At 44.8% G+C, this 19,992-nt stretch overlaps 1 protein-coding gene across 4 annotated transcripts; it reads left to right on the top strand.

The window, feature by feature from the left end:
* Window positions 1-13,745: 13,745 nt before the first annotated feature.
* Window positions 13,746-18,689, top strand: LOC106613149 (heterogeneous nuclear ribonucleoprotein R). 4 transcript variants are annotated; one of them, XM_014215125.3, is made up of 11 exons: window positions 13,746-13,910; window positions 15,029-15,195; window positions 15,313-15,431; window positions 15,593-15,700; window positions 15,815-15,928; window positions 16,141-16,317; window positions 16,590-16,725; window positions 16,819-17,024; window positions 17,208-17,357; window positions 17,448-17,557; window positions 17,656-18,689. In XM_014215125.3, exons 2-11 carry the CDS (start codon window positions 15,033-15,035, stop codon window positions 18,185-18,187), a joined length of 1,815 nt encoding a protein of 604 aa, XP_014070600.1. In that variant the 5' UTR covers window positions 13,746-13,910; window positions 15,029-15,032; the 3' UTR covers window positions 18,188-18,689. The 4 variants fall into 4 exon arrangements, with proteins under 4 accessions (XP_014070600.1, XP_014070597.1, XP_014070598.1 ...); XM_014215122.3 differs by having other exon boundaries at window positions 17,205-17,357; XM_014215123.2 differs by having other exon boundaries at window positions 13,747-13,856; window positions 17,205-17,357.
* The last annotated feature ends 1,303 nt before the right edge of the window (window positions 18,690-19,992 follow it).

The raw sequence follows: 19,992 nt of genomic DNA, 5'->3' as shown, positions 1-19,992 counted from the left end.
TAAGTAAAAGTATCTTGAAGTAACGCTACTTGGCTAGCAATCTCGTTATATTTTCGACTGGGAGAGGTGGCGCCAGTATGAACCAACGTCAATAACGTTATGGCTGGCTACAGGATTCCAGCTAGCTAACGTTAGGGAATAAGCTAGTTAGCTACACGAAAATCGAAACCATGTTTTCGGCGTTGAAGTTCTTAACGTAACTAGTTGCTATATCAGGCTAATGATTTGTGAAATATACGCTGGTTATAAATTATTACATGATCGCCTATATTAGTCGGTCACATGTAGAGTTGTTGAACTACGAGGAAGGTAAGGGGAAAAACTATCAACCAGATAATTACGTGAAGTTACACTTTTGTATGGCTGCATTCCTGTCGAGAACCAAAGACTAGGCGAACTAGCTAAATACTTACGGTCTATATGAACATAAGTGGTAACTAAGTGGCTTCATATTAACAACATGGTGTGCACATTATCTACCCGTGTGGACAACCGCTGTAAATTAAGTTTTATATCTTGCTGAACACCAGGTGGTTTGGTATCCTACCTGTTACACATACACTACATGACCAAAAGTATGTGGACACCTGCTCGTCAAACATCTCAATCCAAAATCATGGGCATTCATATGGAGTTGCCCCCCCCTACTTTAACAGCCACCGCTCATCTGGGAAATGCATTTCACTAGATGTTGGGACATTGTTCCGGCGACTTGCTTCCATTCAGGCACGAGAGCATTAGTGAGGTCGGGCACTGTTAAGTGATTAGGCCTGGCTCGCAGTCTGCGTTCCAATTCATCCCAAAGGTGTTCGATGGAGTTGAGGTCAGGGCTATGGGCAGGCCAGTCAAGTTCTTCCACACCGATCTCAACAAAACATTTCTGTGTGGACCTCACTTTTTACACTGGGGCATTGTCATGCTGAAACAGGAAAGGGCTTGGTTCAAACATATTTTGTCACTTCAGTCAATCAGTCCATTTTTGAATTTGTGATAAAACTGTTGTAATTTGGCAAGGAATGCAGCTTGCTTATCCTATCAGTTGGTTACATTTTTATAGGAGTTTCTGCAGGCTTAACAAAGTTTGTGCGCGCACTCAGTATGCACGTGTGGAGGGAGCTGTCGTAACACAAAGGCATTTAGGGCGAAGAACTGTTTGATGCTTTCCTTGGTTTATTTTTTTGTTGTGCCTTGCAAATGCACAAATGGAACGCTAGACTCGACGCAAAAGTTGTCTTCAAGAGAACTTAGACCAAATAGTTATAGTATTTGAAAAATCTATATCTGGAAATGCCATGGTTGTGTTCAATAGGGGCACACTGAAAATTAAGGTTATTTTTGTCCAACCAAACCTCCCTGTTTCATTATTTAGTTAGTAGCCTACCTCTTTCATTAATCAGGTTGTAGCCTACCTCTGTTTTATTCACTTTGAAAATGTTTTCTTTCTGAACATGACCTAGGTTATCTAACTCTAAGTCACTGCTGTGATGTGAAGGACTTTGTGGAGAGGCACTCCTACTCAATCTGAAAGCCGTAGTCCAGTACTGTACATCTGAATGTGTGGAACTACTGCTGACTGGTCCAGACTCTCCCCGTCTGCAGCAACCTCCAAGAATGTTTCAGCCACTACGACACTGCTGAATATTGAGAATGGTCCTTGGCCTTCACCAGTCTCCCAGAATCCACAGTATATTATCTAAAGGAGAAGATGCCATGAAGGCCTCGTGTATACAATGAGGGAATTTACACTGCATCACTTTATGTAGCCTGGAATGCAGCATCCAAGAGATGTCTGAAGTGACCATTTTCTTTTTTTTTGTACGTTAAGTAACAACAATGTGCAGCAGTTCTGCTGCCCTGTGTGTGGTTGCCATAGCAACGGGAGTCATTTCTCTAGTGAGATCTTGCGGTGAAAACGTTGCCATTACGCTTCGATCACATCGACAGCATCATTGCATTTTGGTACACCAGAATTACATTCATTTCCAATGGAACGATGCGTTTGCCTTGCAGCATTGCATTGCGGAGGCAGTTGCAGTGCCTTCGGTGTTGCGCATATGTTGGATTTATAGAACATATGCATCAAACTGAATGTGTAGACAGCTTGACAGAAATGGGAGCAGAAGGTGAATGTTGGAACTACTTGTTGCGTACATATCCGGATGATGCTGTGTACATATCCGGATGATGCTGCGTACATATCCGGATGATGCTGCATACTATTTTGTGCAATGACTCTGTCAGTGTGACGGAAATGTTAGACGTGCTGGGCGGGGCACAGGAAGATTAACTGTATAACGGTCAATTAGTAGCATTTTCAGAAGTGGTCATTTTGACCACTTTTGTGGATTTGGCTAACTGTGTAATATAGATATGTAGTTATCTTGTCTCACTTAAGTCCAAGTCAGACTTAACCCAAGATACCAATAAATTAATCAAAATACATAGCCGTAGCCTGACTAGTTAAGTATAGTAACCAACCCCACTATTCTTAGTTCATAGTGTGATTGACAGGCTGTTTGATAGAAAACAACATGTTCATTAATGCCTGTTCTCCTCCTGCTCACAGGTGCGTGCCAGTGGTGTTGGCGAGCAAGTGGACCACCACCGACTGCACCTCCAGAACTGTAGAGGGAGTCACTGCACCTGCAGGATTTGGCTGAGCCTAGCTGAGTGCTGCAGTGTGTCCACCCAGGGAGGGAACCACCATGAGGCAGCTGAAGGGGAAGCCCAAGAAGGAGACGTCCAGGGACAAGAAGGAGCGTAAGGCGGCCATGCAGGAGGCCCGGTCGCAGGTGGCCACAGTGGTTCTACCCACGCTGGCTGTGGTGGTGCTGCTCATCGTAGTCTTTGTCTACGTGGCCACCATGCCCAGAGCCATAGAGTAGTGACCGGTTCCACACCCCTCACCTTGGCCCTAACCCCTCAATGTTAGTATGTCTGTAGGTTCTTAATAGGTGTAAGCAGTGTCAGGGTTCTCCAACGCTGTTTCTGGAGAGCTACCATCCTGTCGGTCTTCACACCAACCCTGTTCCTGGAGAACCTAAACCTACAGGATGGTAGCTCTCCAGGAACAGCGTCGGAGAACCCTGAGCAGTGTAGTAGTAATTCCACCATAGGAGCAATATCTAATAGATCTGGGCCAAGGGGAAGGGTAGGGACCGGCTCTAAGATGGCTGGGCCCCAATGGGGATGCATGCCCCTGCCCTACCACCCTGGACTGGGTCCCAATTTACCCAGAGACTTGCTGCACCCAAAGGATGACCCCAACCACCCCTTCCCCTGACTGCCAGCTTAACATGCATATAGACCTTTTCTGGTCACTCATCCCATCCTCACCCCGTTCCACGTTTTCGCTCTCATCCCTTTCTCTCAGATCGATCTGTCTGTCTGTGTGGTCCTCAGAGACCTGCCATTTGTCTTAATTGATGCTTCCTCCCAAGTGCAGTTTTGCCACTAGAGAATTGAGCTGCAAAAAAAGTATTACAGTAGTGGCTTCATAGGTGCCTTTTGATGGATGATGTGTGGCAACTAAGGCAGCCATGTTGGCTCAAGGGCAGAACTTATATCCATTACATCAGTGTTTGCCAACCCTGGTCCTCCAGTACCCCCAACAGTCCAACCCTGGTCCTCCAGTACCCCCCAGGGTTGGACTGTTGGGGGTACTGGAGGACCAGGGTTGGACTGTTGGGGGTACTGGAGGACCAGGGTTGGGGAAACACTGCATTACATGTCTATCAATCACTCTGTAACGACGGTAGGATTCATTTTGGCTCTGGTGCTGTCTTAAAGAGTTTCAATTTCCTGTTTACAAGAGGACTTTTAGGGCATAGCTTGCCAAGTTTGACCTGGGGATGTTTTAATCAGGCGAAAGGTTGAGGAAGTGTGATAAGATGAATTAATCTACTGGCATTGTTGAGCAATGTGTTAAGATTATAGTCACATGACAAAGTCCAGCAGTCCAAGCTATGTCTGTAGAATGTATACATCCACAAATGTGTGATTTGAAGAAAAAGAAATGTATTTTAACATGCCAGCATTGGTCCTGTCTGTTCGAATAGTTGAATGCAACTCAGGATTTTGTCCTGATTGAATGTGGTGTTTGTACTGGACAGATTGCGAATATGTCACAGGAGAACATAATGACACTATTCCATGTACAATCCCAGCGCTACACACTTTGTACCTTTTTTTTAAGCTACTGACAACTTTGACTTTTGAGTTGCTCAGTATGACATCTGTGCAGATGAGGAAAATATGTGCCTTATAATGTTTGACAATGAGCCTTTTCAGTTAATAAAGAAAACTGAAAGACTTGTTTGTTGTTCTAGTCCCTTCAAACTCTATTCTAGACCTCGAAGCCAGTTCCACTGCTTTTTCCCCCATTGTTCCCCTCTACTCAGGGACTGCTTTAGGCCGGGGACACCAGGTGGGTGCAACTAATTAGAGTAAAACAGAAAATCAGAAGACTCTGGACCTCGTAGGGTAAGCGTTGAATACCCTTGCTCTAGTCTATTTGGTGGCATTGTGTACCTTTACCCATGTGCAGTAATGCAGATGGCGCAGTAGTCACCTGGCATCCTCTAGGAACACTGAAGAGCACAGAGTCCCTGCTGTATGTCCCTGTTGCCCAAGGTCTGACTTGCTTTGGATGAGGAGTGGTTTTAACAAACCCAGTTGTGTGCTCTCTCCTTGGTCATTGTCTCTGTGGTGCTATGCAGATCTTTACATTGAGAGATGGGGCTATGGATATGTCCTTAGTGAAGTACAAAAGATTGTACATTTGAGTCTGAAAGACAAGTCTGAAGCTATCCTTAACATGTTGGGATTGAATTTGATAGTATCTGTGACGTAACATGGAATAGACCTAGCCTATTTTATACATAAGAGGAGTTATATCTATGAGTTTGTTATCCAGCAGTAATTGACTGCATAGGGAAAAACAGCCTCAGGAAAATCCTTTGAAATTATGACTCATTCCTCATCATTAGACATGCTAAATTGGCCTCCTGTCACAATCTATCAATTGGATTTTACTCTGCCCTGTAATAATCTGAGTGTAGGCAAGGATGATAAGGAAAGAACATGATCTAAGAATATGTGCTCCTTAAAAAGCTTAGAAGCTGCATAAGACGGAGCACATTAAAGCTGAGACTGGTGAATCCTCTGTGTAGATTGGTGTTTTTTAATGAGCAGCTATCCATAAATGTAAGAGCATCGAAAAGGTTATTAAACCTGACCCCAACAAAACTGCTTTTAATTTCTGCCTTTCATTTATCTGAATGTCCAGCCCTTCGGGATCCACCTTTGTCTCACAAACACCGCTCTAGCCCGGCCCTGTTAATCACACTGACAAAGTTGGTGCAGAAGAAATGGATGAATCCAAAGGTACAACCCAGAAGTATGTAGCTCAAACACAATGTTTAAAAGGGGTTAGAAGTACAAATCAAATCGCTCTGGTGTTGCAGTGGGAAATATAGGTTAAGCCGAGACTCCAGCACCTCACACAATACCCCTTCTTCCTTTTATCTATCCACTATGCGGCAAAAATACACAGACCATTACATTGGAGAAGAGCTGTAGTCTAACAAGATGTCTGTTTGAATTAATCCAGCCTCTTCCCTATGCTGAAGTCTCATCTCTCTTCCTGGTGTCTCATTAAAAGTTGGAGGGAGACAGATGGTGCGTTGCAAGTCAAGCATGGCTGACTTCGTATTTCGACTTCTATCTCTGTGTGCCCTGTCTCTCTATCCCAATACCTGCTGGGGTTAGAGGTGTGGTGGTTTGGGATTAAAAACGTGACCTCAGAGACACAAACATGTTGAGAATGGAGGTCATTCAGAACACTGAAATGTTCAAACCGTTACATGGAAATACGCATTTTATGAATAGTCATTGACTGAAAATGCTGGATAGAGGGGTTCAGTGAAGGTGGAGTGGAATGTGTGTAAGCGGAGACTAGGTAGAAGGATAGAGTGCCTTGTGAGGAGTTCAGATACACCCCAACTCTGTCAGCACAGGAAGAGGGCACAGGTATGACTACTCTCATTATTGTGCCAGTTTGATGAGTCTCAGACGCCAGAATTTGTTATTGTAAGCAAGCAAACAGTTACGGCCTTTACCAACTCTGCTTATGTCTTTATATGCCACAATTACATGAAACCCTTTCCCACTACGCTCAGCTTCCCAGGAACAGCGCCCAGTCAGACCATTTCTACACAGCACCTGTGGACACTCATCAAATCTCTTTGTGATACAGATTCTGATGTTGCACAGATTTTCTGTCTTCAAAGATGGAAGGCAGGCTGGAGGATGTGAGATCATGTGGCTTTTGACTAGATGGGATACATCTTTTGTCAGTTTTGAATTTTGGAGCAGGTTAGAGAACTTAAACAGCAGGTTAGTAGAACTAACGTAGCAGGTTAGGAGAATTATGTTACATTTAGAAAAAGGGTTAGGGTTAGCTGAAATGCAACAACAAAAGCTGTATCCCTTTTAGCCATGACCGATTAGGTGGGGCCATTCTTCTACTTCTATGGTATTATGGCGCTACGTAAACATACTGTAATGACCTGGCTAGAACATAAATGAACAAATGTCCAGACGGGATAGTGTATATGAATTCCCGGTTTATTAACCAAACTAGCCCCACAGCCCACACCAAATAAACCAAGGAAAACAGTATCAAACAACGGTGACCCATCTCTTGTTAAGACCAGACGTAAAAAGGGAGAACAATGGGTAAATGTCTTAAACGTGCGGTGCTTAATTCTATCAAATGTCTCAAGTTGCAAATTGACACTCACCAGACAGCGAGAACGAGGGGGCTACATTCGTGAAAAACAAAATGGAAACAAAATAAGTAAAGTTGTGATGGAAACTAAGAAATCCCTAGATTAGTTTAGTCGGAGTGAGAGGTTTGAGCAATGTTACCTGGGGGATCCGTTTGAAGTCACGAGGAGTGTCATAGATCCGTTGGGTGAGGTGGGGTCGGTGAGAGTCACAAGCTGGTCTTATTCAGATTTGTTGTGTCCGCGCAACAGAAGAAGTGTGCATTATGCCACCAAAAAGATTTTTGAATGGAATGATTTGTGCATGGATTTCCTGAAGCATGGCGCCTATCAAGGGGGTTATCTGTGGGGTTGCGCATGAAATGGATGCAGATGATATACCTGAGGAAGTAGGTGAAGTGATTGGTGCACATTGCCTGACCCACTTCGTCCATATTATATTTCTTTTTTTGGCTAAGTCTCTCCCTTTTCATGTAAAGCTAGGCTTTTTGCACAAGCCCCTCCAGTGTTAATACATGCAAAATATTTGGGCATGTATCAAGTGTATGCAGACGGGAAGAATATCGTATGCCAGCTGAGGTTACATGCTGCAACTGTGGTGGCGAACATGCACCGAGTCCCTGGATTACCCTGTTAGGCTGTGGTGGCGAACATGCACCGAGTCCCTGGATTACCCTGTTAGGCTGTGGTGGCGAACATGCACCGAGTCCCTGGATTACCCTGTTAGGCTGTGGTGGCGAACATGCACCGAGTCCCTGGATTACCCTGTTAGGGTGAAGGAGACAGAGGTTGTGATAATAATGACTGCAGTTTGTTTCCTATCTGGAAGTGTTGAGAAGAGTGGAGACTGCACCAGTGAAGAGGAGACTGCACCAGTGAAGGTTTTTCGGCAATCAATGGATCCTGATATATAACGTGAAAAAGGTGGACTTTGTATAATTTATTACTATGGTCATGAACTGCACAAACGAAGAAGAAATCAGAAAGAATTTGCAAGAAATCCTGTCAAAGGATGTTTCTGTCCTCACGGGGCCCTGCTTCTGCACAGGGATGGGACTTGTTTTGGAATATGACTGAAGGAGTGGGGTGCTTTTTTGTGTGTCTATTTTAGTATTTTGTATTGTTTTTCCCCCTTTCCTAGAATGGATATTTTTTTCTATAGTTTACCACTGTGCAGCAGGTCGCGGCATGCACCTCTAATGCTTGTTTGCAGTCCGCTATTATACAGAAGAAGAAAACAATTCTCATTGACCTCCATACAAAAAGGATTTACTTTGTGGTCTTAATTTCGTGAGCTAGGTGCATTTTTTGACCGAGGACGGAGCCGAGGCTATGGGCAATGTCCATGAGGACGGCATTATAAGTATGGTCGACACACAGGGAAGAAGATGGCGACCGTAAAGCGTAAAAAAAGCACTAAATAAGGCATGGTCCTATTGTGCAGATGGAGAGGTCGATGAGAGTAAGGGGGAATTACCTAAGTGGCAAGTGTGCTGAAAATCCCAGAGTCTTGTCCCGATGGTTATGATAAAGATTATTTTGGCCCAGTGGGAGTAAGATTCTTGGAGAAAGTGGATCCTTGCCTTTTGGCTGATTCATATGTGGTATCACGTTGTGTGGGAAAGAAGTTGGGTACTGTTAAATCAGTAACCCAAAGTAGACTTGTGATGTTTTTTTTGTATTTCTTCTGCCAAGAGGGAGCTGGTGCTCTATGCCACACAACTCAGGTCAATATCTGTTTCTTGCGTTGCTCTTAGGAACAGGGCACCATTGAAAGGAGTGTTTTCTCGGGGAGTGTTAAGTATGGATCAGTTGAAGTTCATGATTCCCAGTGTTTGTGACGCCCGTCGTTTGGTACGACGCAGACCCGGTGGCGAGTGGGTGAAACAAAGGAGACACTGTCTGTCCTTTGAGTTTTTAATCAGTCTTTACCTGACAAAGTCATTTTAGGATATACAGTGTCAGTTATCCTGTTAGAGTTTTTGTGCTGAACCCACTGCTGTGTTTCAGGTGGCACATATATGATCATGTTGCAGCAGTGTGTAGGAGGGAGATTCCAAGATGTGAGAAGTGTGCAGGACGGCATGGGACAGAGGAATGTGTCGTTTCGGTGGAACGAGTTGTGTGTGTCAACTGTAGGGGTGCCCATGTTGCTGGGAATCGGAATTGTCCGGTGCGAGAGAGGCAGGTCGAGGTGACACGGGTCAGAGTTGTGTTAGAGGCGTCGCTACAGATCCGGGTTCGATCCTGGGCTTTTTCGCAGCCGGCCGCAACCGGGAGACCCATGAAGTGGCGCACAATTTCCCAGCATCGTAGTGACTCATGTGGTGGGCCAGGCGCATCCTCTGACACATTGGTGTGGCTGACTTCCGGGTTAAGCGAGCAGTGTGTCAAGAAGCAGTGCGGCTTGGCAGGGTCGTGTTTCGGGGGACGCATGGCTCTCGACCTTTGCCTCTCCCGAGTCCGTACGGGAGTTGCAGTGATGGGACAAGACTGCAACTACCAATTGGATATCACGAAATTGGAGGGGAAAGGGGGGAAAATAAATAAAATTAAAAATCACACAAGAATAAGTATTTTGTGGGTCGTCACATCCAGTTTCTGAAAACTGTCTTTAGAACATTACAGTCTTTGATGGACAAGGTGACTGCTCAAGCCGAGGAGTCGGAAATGGCGGTGAGAAGCCACCATCGATAAAAGACAGTACTGTGCAGCCATCTTCATCGACCTGGCCAAGGCTTTCGACTCTGTAAATCACTGCATTCTTATCGGCAGACTCAATAGCCTTGGCTTCTCAAATGACTGCCTTGCCTGGTTCACCAACTATTTTTTAGATAGAGTTCAGTGTGTCAGATTGGAGGGCCTGTTGTCCGGACCTCTGGCAGTCTCTATGGGGGTGCCACAGGGTTCAATTCTCTGGCCGACTCTTTTCTCTGTATATATCATTGATGGCACTCTTGCTGCTGGTGATTCCCTGATCCACCTCTACGCAGAGGAAACTATTCTGTATACATCTGGCCCTTCTTTGGACACTGTGCTAAACGAGCTTCAACGCCATACAACAATCCTTCCGTGGCCTCCAACTGCTTTTAAATGCTAGTAAAACTAACTGCGTGCTCTTCAACCGATTGCTGCCCATACCCTCCCGCCCGACTAGCATCACTACTCTGGACGGTTCTGACCTAGAATATGTGTACAACTACAAATACCTAGGTGTCTGGTTAGACTAAACTCTCCTTCCAGACTCACATTAAGCATCTCCAATCCCAAATTAAATCTAGAATCGGCTTCCTACTTCGCAACAAAGCCTCCTTCACTCATGCTGCCAAACATACCATCGTAAAACTGACTATCTATCACAGTGCCATCCATTTTGTCACCAAAGCCCCACCACTGCGACCTGTATGCTCTCGTTGGCTGGCCCTCACTACATATCCGTCGCCAAACGGACGGCAGATAGCCTAGTGGTTAGAGCGTTGGACTTGTAACTGAAAGGTTGCAAGATCGAATCCCAAGCTGACAAGGTAAAAATCTGTCGTTCTGCCCCTGAACAAGGCAGTTCACCCACTGTTCCTAGGCCGTCATTGATAATAAGAATTTGTTCTTAACTGACTTGCCTAGTTAAATAAAGGAAAATAAAAATAAAAACCAACTGGCTCCAGGTCATCTAGAAGTCTTTGCTAGGTAAAGCCCTGCCTTATCTCAGCTCACTGGTCACCATAGCAACACTCACCCATAGCATGCATCCAGCAGGTATATTTCACTGGTCATCCCCAAAGCTAACACTTGGAAATGGAGAAGAAGTTGGTGTAGCAACAGCTGTGCTGAAACAATATGTAAAATCGAATGTAATTTGTCACATGCGCCCAATACAACTGGTGTAGACCTTACCGTGAAATGCTTACTTACAAGCCCTTAATCAACAACGCAGTTCAAGGACTAGAGTTAAGAAAATATTTACAAAATAAACTACAGAATTTTTTTTAAATAACAAGTAACACAATAAAATAACTATAACGAGGCCATATACAAGGGGTACCTGTACTGAGTCAATGTGCGGGGGTACAGGTTAGTCGTGGTAATTTGTACATGTAGGTAGGGGTAAAGTGACTATGCTTAGATAATAAACAGTGCGTAGCAGCAGTCTAAAAACAAATGGTGGGGTGGGGGGTGTCAATGTAAATAGTCTGGGTGACCATTTGATTCATTGTTCAGCAGTCTTATGGCTTGGGGGTAGAAGCTGTTAAGGAGCCTTTTGGACCTAGACTTGGCGTTCTGGTACCGCTTGCCGTGCGGTAGCAGAGAGAACAGTCTATGACTTGGGTGACTGGTTTCCTCTGACACTGCCTAGTATATACAGTAGGTCCTAGATTGCAGGAAGCTTTGCCCCAGTGATGTACTGGGCCATACACACTACCTTCTGTAGCGTCTTACGGTCAGATGCCGAGCAGTTGCCATACCAGGCGGTGATGCAACCGGTCAGGATGCTCTCGATGGTGCAGCTGTAGGACTTTTTGAGGAACTGGGGACCCATTCCAAATCTTTTCAGTCTCCTGAGGGGGAAAAGGTGTTGTCGTGCCCTCTTCACGACTGTCTTGGTGTGTTTGGACCATGATAGTTTGTTGGTGATGTGGACACCAAGGAACTTGATACTCTCGACCCGCTCCCCTGCAACCCCGGGCCTGTTCAGACCTTTTCCTGTAGTCTACGATCAGCTCCTTTGTCTTGCTCACATTGAGGGAGAGTTTGTTGTCCTGGCACAACACTGCCAGGTCTCTGACCTCCTCCCTATAGGCTGTCTCATCGTTGTCGGTGATCAGGCCTACCACTGTTGTGTCGTCAGCAAACTTAAGAATGGTGTTGGAGGCGTGATTGGTCACGCAGTCATGGGTGAACACGGAGTACAGGAAGGGACTAGTTCAAAGAAGTGAAAGCCTATCAGTGCTTCTGAAGTTTGAGAAGGTTATGCCTGGGAAAGTACAGATAAGATTCCTTAGTTTCAATGTCAGAGAACGTGTCCCATCCCCATTGCAGTGTTTTAAATGCCAAAGAATGGGACATGTAGCTGTTCATTGTAAAGGAAGGAAGAGATGTGGAGGGGAACATGCTTACGGTGAATATGGGAGCAATGTGAAGGTTACGTGTTGTAATTGTGGGGGGGGGGACATGGTGCAGCATTTGGTGGATGCCAGGTGCAGAGAGAGGCTCAGAGATATATAATTAGTAATGATCTATCGTATGCAGAGGCTGTAAGACAGATTGGTGAAACTACAGTGTGGAATGATGGAGCTTCCATGGCTGCTCCTGTAGTAAGTGGACCTAATGTTGGGGCTTGTGTTTCTGCTGGTCCTGGCATGGTTTGGAGGTCTGTTCAGAAATCGTGTTCTCATTAATGTGCAGTGTCAAAGGACACTTTGATAATGAGTTAAGTTGACTGAATAGCTTTTATTGGTAAGGTTATCAATACGACTCGGGTTGTGGAAAGCAGAAATGAAGGTTATTGTGGAGACCGCAAAAGAGAGATTGCGGTAACAGATGTTACTGTTGAAATGGTTTTTGGCATGCTGAAAATCCTAAGGGTGGAGTGTTTCAGCATGATAATGTTTAATGGCATTGGGGAGGGTGTAGTATACCTTAGTAGGGATTTATTTGTTTTTATTTTCATGGTAGTACAGAATTGGGCAGATCATGATTGATCATACATTCCAGCACAGTAGGTGGCTGCATTTACGTAAACGATTGTTTGCGGACTGCCATTATATCATAGAAGAAGAATTATTTCGCGGACAGATTTTGGGGGCCCGGGAAGATGGTGGAAATTGAGGTTTTGTTTGAAACTGCTAGTGAGTCAAGTGAAGCTAATAGTACAGAAAGTGAGAATGAGTGGGTTACAGTGGCGAAGAAAAAGGGAAACGAGCAGTAAAGCTATGTTGGAAAATAGGGAACTGCTAGACCTGTTTTTAGTTGGAGTTAGTGTTTTGAATCAATGCTACTTGGAAATCCGTTTAACGTCTCCAGGAAAGTCTGGAATGTGTTGGAAGAAAGTGTGGAGTCGGTGAGAGTCACAAGAAGTGGTCTCATTTCGATTTTTTTGTGTGTCTGCGGAGTGGAATGTTTCCTGCATGGATTTTCGTAGCAGGGCGCCTATCAAGGGTATTATTTCTGGGGTGGTGTAAGAAATAAAGGCAGAGGATATAACTGAAGACATCGATGGAGTGGTTGGTGCACGTTGATTGACCTGTATGGTGGACAGAGAAAAGAAGTTCACTTCATCCATGCTACTGTTCTTTGATGAACATATGAAGTTAGGATTCATGAGAAACCCTGTAAGAGCTTTTGTGCACAAGCCCCTTCAGTGTCATTAATGTAAAAGATTAGTGCTTGTGTCGTGTGTGCAGAAGGGAAGAATATCATATGCCAGATGAAGGGAAATGCTGAAACTGTGGAGGTGAACATGCGCCGGAATTTTTGGAGTGCCTTGTCAGGGTGAAGGAGAATGAGGTTGCAAGGGTAAGGACTGTCTCCTATCTGGAGGCGGTGAGAGAATTGGAAGGAACGAGTGGCGGGGAAAAAGTAATGGTAGTAGAGCCACCACGACCTGTGAATGTTTCTCATCAACCGAGGGATAGTGAAATGCTACATGTTAAAAAGGTGAACTTTGTATTATTTATTGCAATGGTCAAACTGTACAGCACAATTTGCGAAGAACTGTGAATGCTGCTGAACGTTTTTTGGGTCTTCACAGCCAAGGCGGTGCAATAAATCCTGTTGGTGAATGTAGCCTGTGTAGGGATGTATTTTGAAGTGGACTGTGATTGAAGAAGTATGATGTTTTCTTTTTTTAGTTGATGTGTTTTATTTTGAATGATGTCGTTTTCCATCTTTCCCGGAATGTTTATTTTTTGTTGTTGTATCTTATTCAATACCCCGTCCAGCTGGTGGCGGTAATGCACCATTAACATTGGATGCCAACCGCCGTTAAACCCCATCGAAGAAGAAGTAATCCCTCTCGCTTCGACTCTTCTCAAACATCTTATTCATATCTACCATATTGGATCACTCTTCTGGGTAATTGCTGAAAAAAAATATTTCACGATACTGTTATTTTCCTGGAAAAGATAGGTAAGTGTTTGTTAACTATTAATTGTTGACCTCTTTTGGCGGATGGTTAATTCGAATTCTGAAAGGTGTCCAGCAAGCTAACAGGCCTTGGCTTTAACTAGCTAATGTTAGCCCTGATAGCTAGCTATTTGCGTAGCCAAGCATATGAAACTTGATACTAGGTTGTGTTTTTTAATGTTGGTATTGCTAACGCTAAAACGATTATTTGGTTGGATGTGAAAGTTCCAAATTGTGACAATCCAGTCTTTAACTAACTAACGTTGGCTGTTGGAAGGGGGCGGGACGGTGCTTAGTCAAGAAAAACACCGCAAAGCCATCTTTAGCGTAACATTTTACTTACAGTACTTTGGCTTGACTACTTGACTAACTACTGTAGCTAGCTTTCCCCCGATATAAACGTACCTTTAACTTGTCTCCAGGTATTTATTGCAGACCACGGTTGTTCGCATTGAAATGAATGTTTAAGCATTTCTGATGCATTTACGACATCTTTAGCTACCATCTGAAAGATACAAACTGTTAAGATTGCCAGAAGATACCAACCGTTCCGTTACGCTTGTTTACACTGAGATAGAAGCTGTTTTTCAGTCTCTCGGTTACAGCTTTGATGCACCTGTACTGACCTCGCCTTCTGGATGATAGCGGGGTGAACAGGCAGTGGCTCGGGTGGTTGTTGTCCTTGATGATCTTTTTGGCCTTCCTGTGACATCGGGGGGTGTAGGTGTCCTGGAGGGCAGGTAGTTTGCCCCCGGTGATGCGTTGTGCAGACGTCACTACCCCCTGGAGAGCCTTACAGTTGTGGGCGGAACAGTTTCCGTACCAGGCGGTGATACAGCCCGACAGGATGCTCGCGATTGTGCATCTGTAAAAGTTTGGGAGTGTTTTTGGTGACAAGCCGAATTTCTTAAGCCTCCTGCTGCGCCTCTTCACCACGCTGTCTTAGTTGTTGGACCATTTCAGTTTTTCCGTGATGTGTACTCCGAGGAACTTAAAACTTTCGACCCTCTCCACTACAATATGATTGTGTTTTAGATTAGAATGTCAAATATTATGTTCTAATGAGCAACATTTTAACTGGAATTCTGCTTTTATCTTATCTCTATTCCCCTTTCTCCCAGGAGAATGGCTGCTGCCGAGGTGAACGATAGTTCTGCCCCAATGAAGGAGGAAAATGAGCCTATTGAAGTCGCGGCCGAAGGCGAGCACACAGAGAACTACCAGACACTCATGGATGCTGGACTGCGGCAGAACGTGGCTGAGAGTCTCGATAACATCTTCTCAACCGGTGGGTCATCTGTCATACAATGGCTGAGTCTAATCTATTTTCTAAAGATACATGATGTTGCTCGAGGATCCATGAAAGGCCAGTTTGTAATAGTAGTAATCTGTCTTGTACCCACAGGGTTGCTGGCGTACGCTGACCTAGAAGAGGGGGTCATCGATGCTCTGCGGGCATTCAATGAAGAGGGAGCGCTGTCTGTACTCTCACAGTTCAAAGAAAGTGACCTATCTCATGTGCAGGTGAGTTACAGGGGGAGCTGAATGAACGAGAATGAATGGAAGTCAGTTTAAATGATGATGCATTAGAAAGAGTCTAAGAAGTTGGCATTGAGGGGTCTATCATTTTTCCTCTGCACATAACACCAATACATAAATCAATTCTGCTGTGGTTTAATTTCCAGAACAAAAGTGCTTTTCTTTGTGCAGCTATGAAGACGTACAGACAGAGGGAAAAGCAAGGAAGTAAAGTACAAGAATCCACTAAGGGTCCTGCTGAGTCCAAGATCAAGGTAAAATGCAGCAGTTTGAAAATTCATTCAGTTGCGTCAATAGAACTTCCTGTGTGTGTCTGTACACCTGCTCAGGTTATGTAGTGGTTATGCTGATGTCTATGTGTTCCCCAGGCTCTGCTGGAGCGGACAGGATACACCCTGGACATCACCACCGAACAGAGGAAATACGGAGGACCTCCACCAGAGGATGTGTTTAATGGAGCACAACCTGGGTTGGGAACTGAGGTAAAGCTGCTGGAGTTGCTTCATTTTCAAGTAACTTTATTTGAAAGGGTCATGGTCATCGTGGCAAAGCCATTGACTGATATAGAGATGATAAATGAGTTTGCAAGACTGTGGCTCCAAGAATGTCAACAGAAAAGTTTATAGCAACACTACAGCAGTCTTCCCCGATCACAATGTGTAACCCTCACTCAGGCTCTGTTTTCTGCCTTTAGGTGTTTGTGGGAAAGATCCCCAGGGACCTGTATGAAGATGAGCTGGTGCCTCTGTTTGAGAAAGCGGGCCCAATCTGGGACCTGAGGTTAATGATGGACCCCCTGTCGGGTCAGAACCGGGGATACGCCTTCATCACCTTCTGCGGCAAGGATGCAGCAACTGAGGCAGTGAAACTTGTAAGTCCCTGCAGCCAGTCTATAGTCTTAGTTTATCTTCTAAGAACCAAGGGGCTGTTTCCCAGACACCGATTAAGCCTGGTCCTTCACTAAAAATCGCTTTCAATAGGGAATCTTCATTGGGTGTGCTTTTTAGTCTAGGGCCAGAGTTAATCTGTGTCTGAGAAACCGACCCAAAATGTGATACATATTTCATTGGAGCAGTTGTCGGACCACTTTCAGCTACCTTTTCAACCCTTACAAAGCCATCTTTCCTCTACTCTTGTTTTCAGTGTGACAACTATGAAATCCGGTCTAGGAAATTCCTTGGAGTATGCAAATCCGTAGCAAACAACCGCCTGTTTGTTGGATCAATCCCAAAGAACAAGACCAGAGAGAATATATTGGAGGACTTCAGCAAAGTCACAGGTCAGTTAAGTGCAGACCAATTTTGTTTACATTGTTTTATGTTCTGTGGGTCATCATTGGTCAGATATAAGTGATGTGACTCTCTTCCTCCAGAGGGTCTTCAGGAAGTGATCCTCTACCCCCAGACGGATGACAAGGAGAAGAACCGTGGCTTCTGTTTCCTGGAGTACGAGGACCACAAGTCTGCAGCCGAGGCCCGCCTCTGCCTCATGAGTGACACGGTGATGGTGTGGGGGAACCCGGTCACTGTGGAGTGGGCCAACCCGGTCACTGAGCGCAATGCGGGTGCCTTGGCCCAGGTGAGTCTCATCTCTTACTTTGTGGATCTCACTCGCTCTCTCACACCTCTGTCTTTCTCTCCCCATCTCTTGTATTTGTTTTACCCCCTCTGTGTTCCACTTCTGTTGTCTTTTATTCAACTTGTGCTTTTATTTATACTTTTCTGAACTGAGTTGAACTTTGATGTCCGTGTGAGTCAGCAGGTGAAGGTCTTGTTTGTCAGGAAGCTGGCCTCCTCAGTCACAGAGGAGCTACTGGAGAAGACCTTCTCTGCCTTTGGCAAAGTGGACCGGTTGAATAAGATAGAAGACTACGCCTTTGTCCACTTTGAAGACAAGGACTCAGCTGTGAAGGTGGATTAAAACATATTCATTGTTTTCAGTTTTTTGTGGGAGGGGGATTACCTTGCTTCGGCTATGTAACAATTTTCCTGTTTGTCTTAGGCAATGGCAGAAATGAATGGGAAGGAGCTGGGGGGAGGGGAGATTGAGATAAGAATGGCAAAGAGGAAGAAAGCGCGAAATGCTCAGCGCCAGGCCACCAGAAACCGAAGGTGAGGCCACAGCGAGACTGGGATTTACTAATATCTATTATCTGGTTGAGTAGATCTCCCATCATGGGATTACATTGAAGCTGATGTGTTTTCTGCAGGAATGATGCCGATTACAACCACCCACCGCCACGCATACCGCCACCAGATAGGGTCCGTGGCCGAGGGGGCGGGGACTATGCCGCCTATCCCCCAGACTACAACAGCTACGATGACTACTACGGCTTTGACTATCACGACCCCCGCAGAGGTTACGAGGACCCCCACTATGGTTACGAGGACCTCCACTATGGTTACGAGGACCTCCACTATGGTTACGAGGACCCCCACTATGGTTACGAGGACCCCCACTACGGTTACGAGGACTTGTACAGCATGAGGGGCCATGGCAGACTGCCCAGCAGGGAAGGCCTACCCCCACCCAGGGCCCGCAGACCACCACCCACACAGGGCTATGCGCAGAGGGGTCCACCCATTGGAGGGCCCAGGGATGGCAGAGTAAGGGCCCGTGGGGGACCCTTCCAGCCACAGAGGGGCCGTGGTAACCGAAAAGCCAGGGGGAACCATGGGGGCGGGAAGAGGAAGGCAGACGTCTTCAACCAGCCTGACTCAAAGCGCCGGCAGACCAACTAGCAGAACTGGGGGTCTCAGCCCATCACCCAGCAGCAAGGTGGCGACTATTCCGGTAACTATGGTTAAGGTTATGAAGAAGACACATGAAAAAGGCTTTTGAGAAAAGTACAACAACAGAAATACCCCCCGAAAAAACATTTGGCTGCAATTCTTTTGACTTTTTATTCTCCATCCCTCACGAAGAAAAGAAACATCACTGAGAGAGAAAAGTGGTCAGACCCCCAGAATCTGCTTGATTGGCTAGAATTGTATTTTGGCCTATAGATGTGAATGTAACTGTTTTGCTGAATCCTTTCTTACTGTTACATGGGACGTATGTTTTAACACGCATCACTTTTACCTAAAAGTGTGTCTAACATTTCTAGAGGTAAATGATTTTGTTTTTTGCTGGTACAATAACGTCCTATGTTTTCTTTGGGAAGCCATAGCAGTTTCTCTGTTTGTATTCATAACTTTTTATGTTTATTCCGTTTCAATAAAATTGTTTTATTCAATTGCCAGATACCATCAAATGCAATGGGGTCATTCAGTATTTAGTCTATTCCTAAATCTATCTCAAATTTCACATTTGGAACAAGATTTTCTCAGCTTTTTGCTCATGGAATAAATCAAGAGACCAAATTTCAATTGTCAAATACCAAAAGAATTTATGACAATGTATGAATGACTGAATAAAAACATTTTAACTCTTTAAAAAAAAATAAAAAAAAAATGTTTTTTTTATTCAGGAAATGCCACTCTTATGATCTGGTAACACCATAGCAGCTTGTTTGTACAACAATGCACATTTTTCTACCTTCATCTTTTACGTTGGATTAAACTGGAACACCAGAACAACCAAGAACTCATACATTCCACTTCCCTGAAGGCCCTGGATCAGCTGCAACTCACCTCCACTCAAACACCATGAGGCGCAATTACTCAGTGATTTGCTATTACAGACCAAGAATCTCCAAAGGGTTAAAAAGTTATTAGCAAATGATCATAAGTAATGTCAGTGGTGCTAATCGTTTGTCTTTTGTCGCTGTAGCAATGACCCCTCAAGCCCTTCAGTATTTCCATAGAGAAATGCTTAGAGCAAACATCTTCAGTCCCATTATATCGCTGTTTGTATTTGTTTTCTCCTTTTATTCCAACTTATCCAGGTGGTGAAGTGAGAGCAGCATCGCTTGAGTGAGAACAAACTAAACCTGAACTGTGTTCCTTTACAAAAGGGTGAGCTATTATACTGAACAAGGATATAAATGCAACATTGAACAATTTCATAGATTTTATTGAGTTACAGTTCATATAAGGAAATTAGTCAAGTCAATTCAAAATAATTAGTCCCTGATCTATGGATTTCACATAACTGGGCAGAGGTGCAGTCATGGGTGGGCCTGGAAGGGGATAGGCCCACACACTGGGGAGCCAGGTCCAGCAAATTAGAATTTGTTTTTCCCCACAAAAGAGCTTTATTATAGACAGAAATACTCATCAGTTTCATCAGCTGTCCTGGTGGCTGGTCTCAGACAATCCTGCAGGTGAATAAGCCGGATGTGGTGGTCCTGGGCTGGCGTTATACGTGGTCTACGGTTGTGAGGCGGGTTGGACATACTGCCAAGTTCTCTAAAATGAAGGTGACTTATGGTAGAGAAATTAACATATAATTCTCTGGCAACATCTCTGGAAGACATTCCTGCAGTCAGCATGTCAATTAAACACTTCCTCAATTTGAGACATTTGTGGCATTGTGTTGTGACACAACTGCATATTTTAGAGTGGCCTTTTATTGTCCCCAGCACAAGGTGCACCTGTGTCATGAT

Source organism: Salmo salar, chromosome 09, assembly GCF_965601325.2.
Source record: "Salmo salar chromosome 09, fSalSal1, whole genome shotgun sequence".
Lineage (NCBI taxonomy): Eukaryota > Metazoa > Chordata > Actinopteri > Salmoniformes > Salmonidae > Salmo > Salmo salar.
Note: the sequence above shows the minus strand (reverse complement) of the source record. Positions and strands in the feature narration are given on the sequence as shown.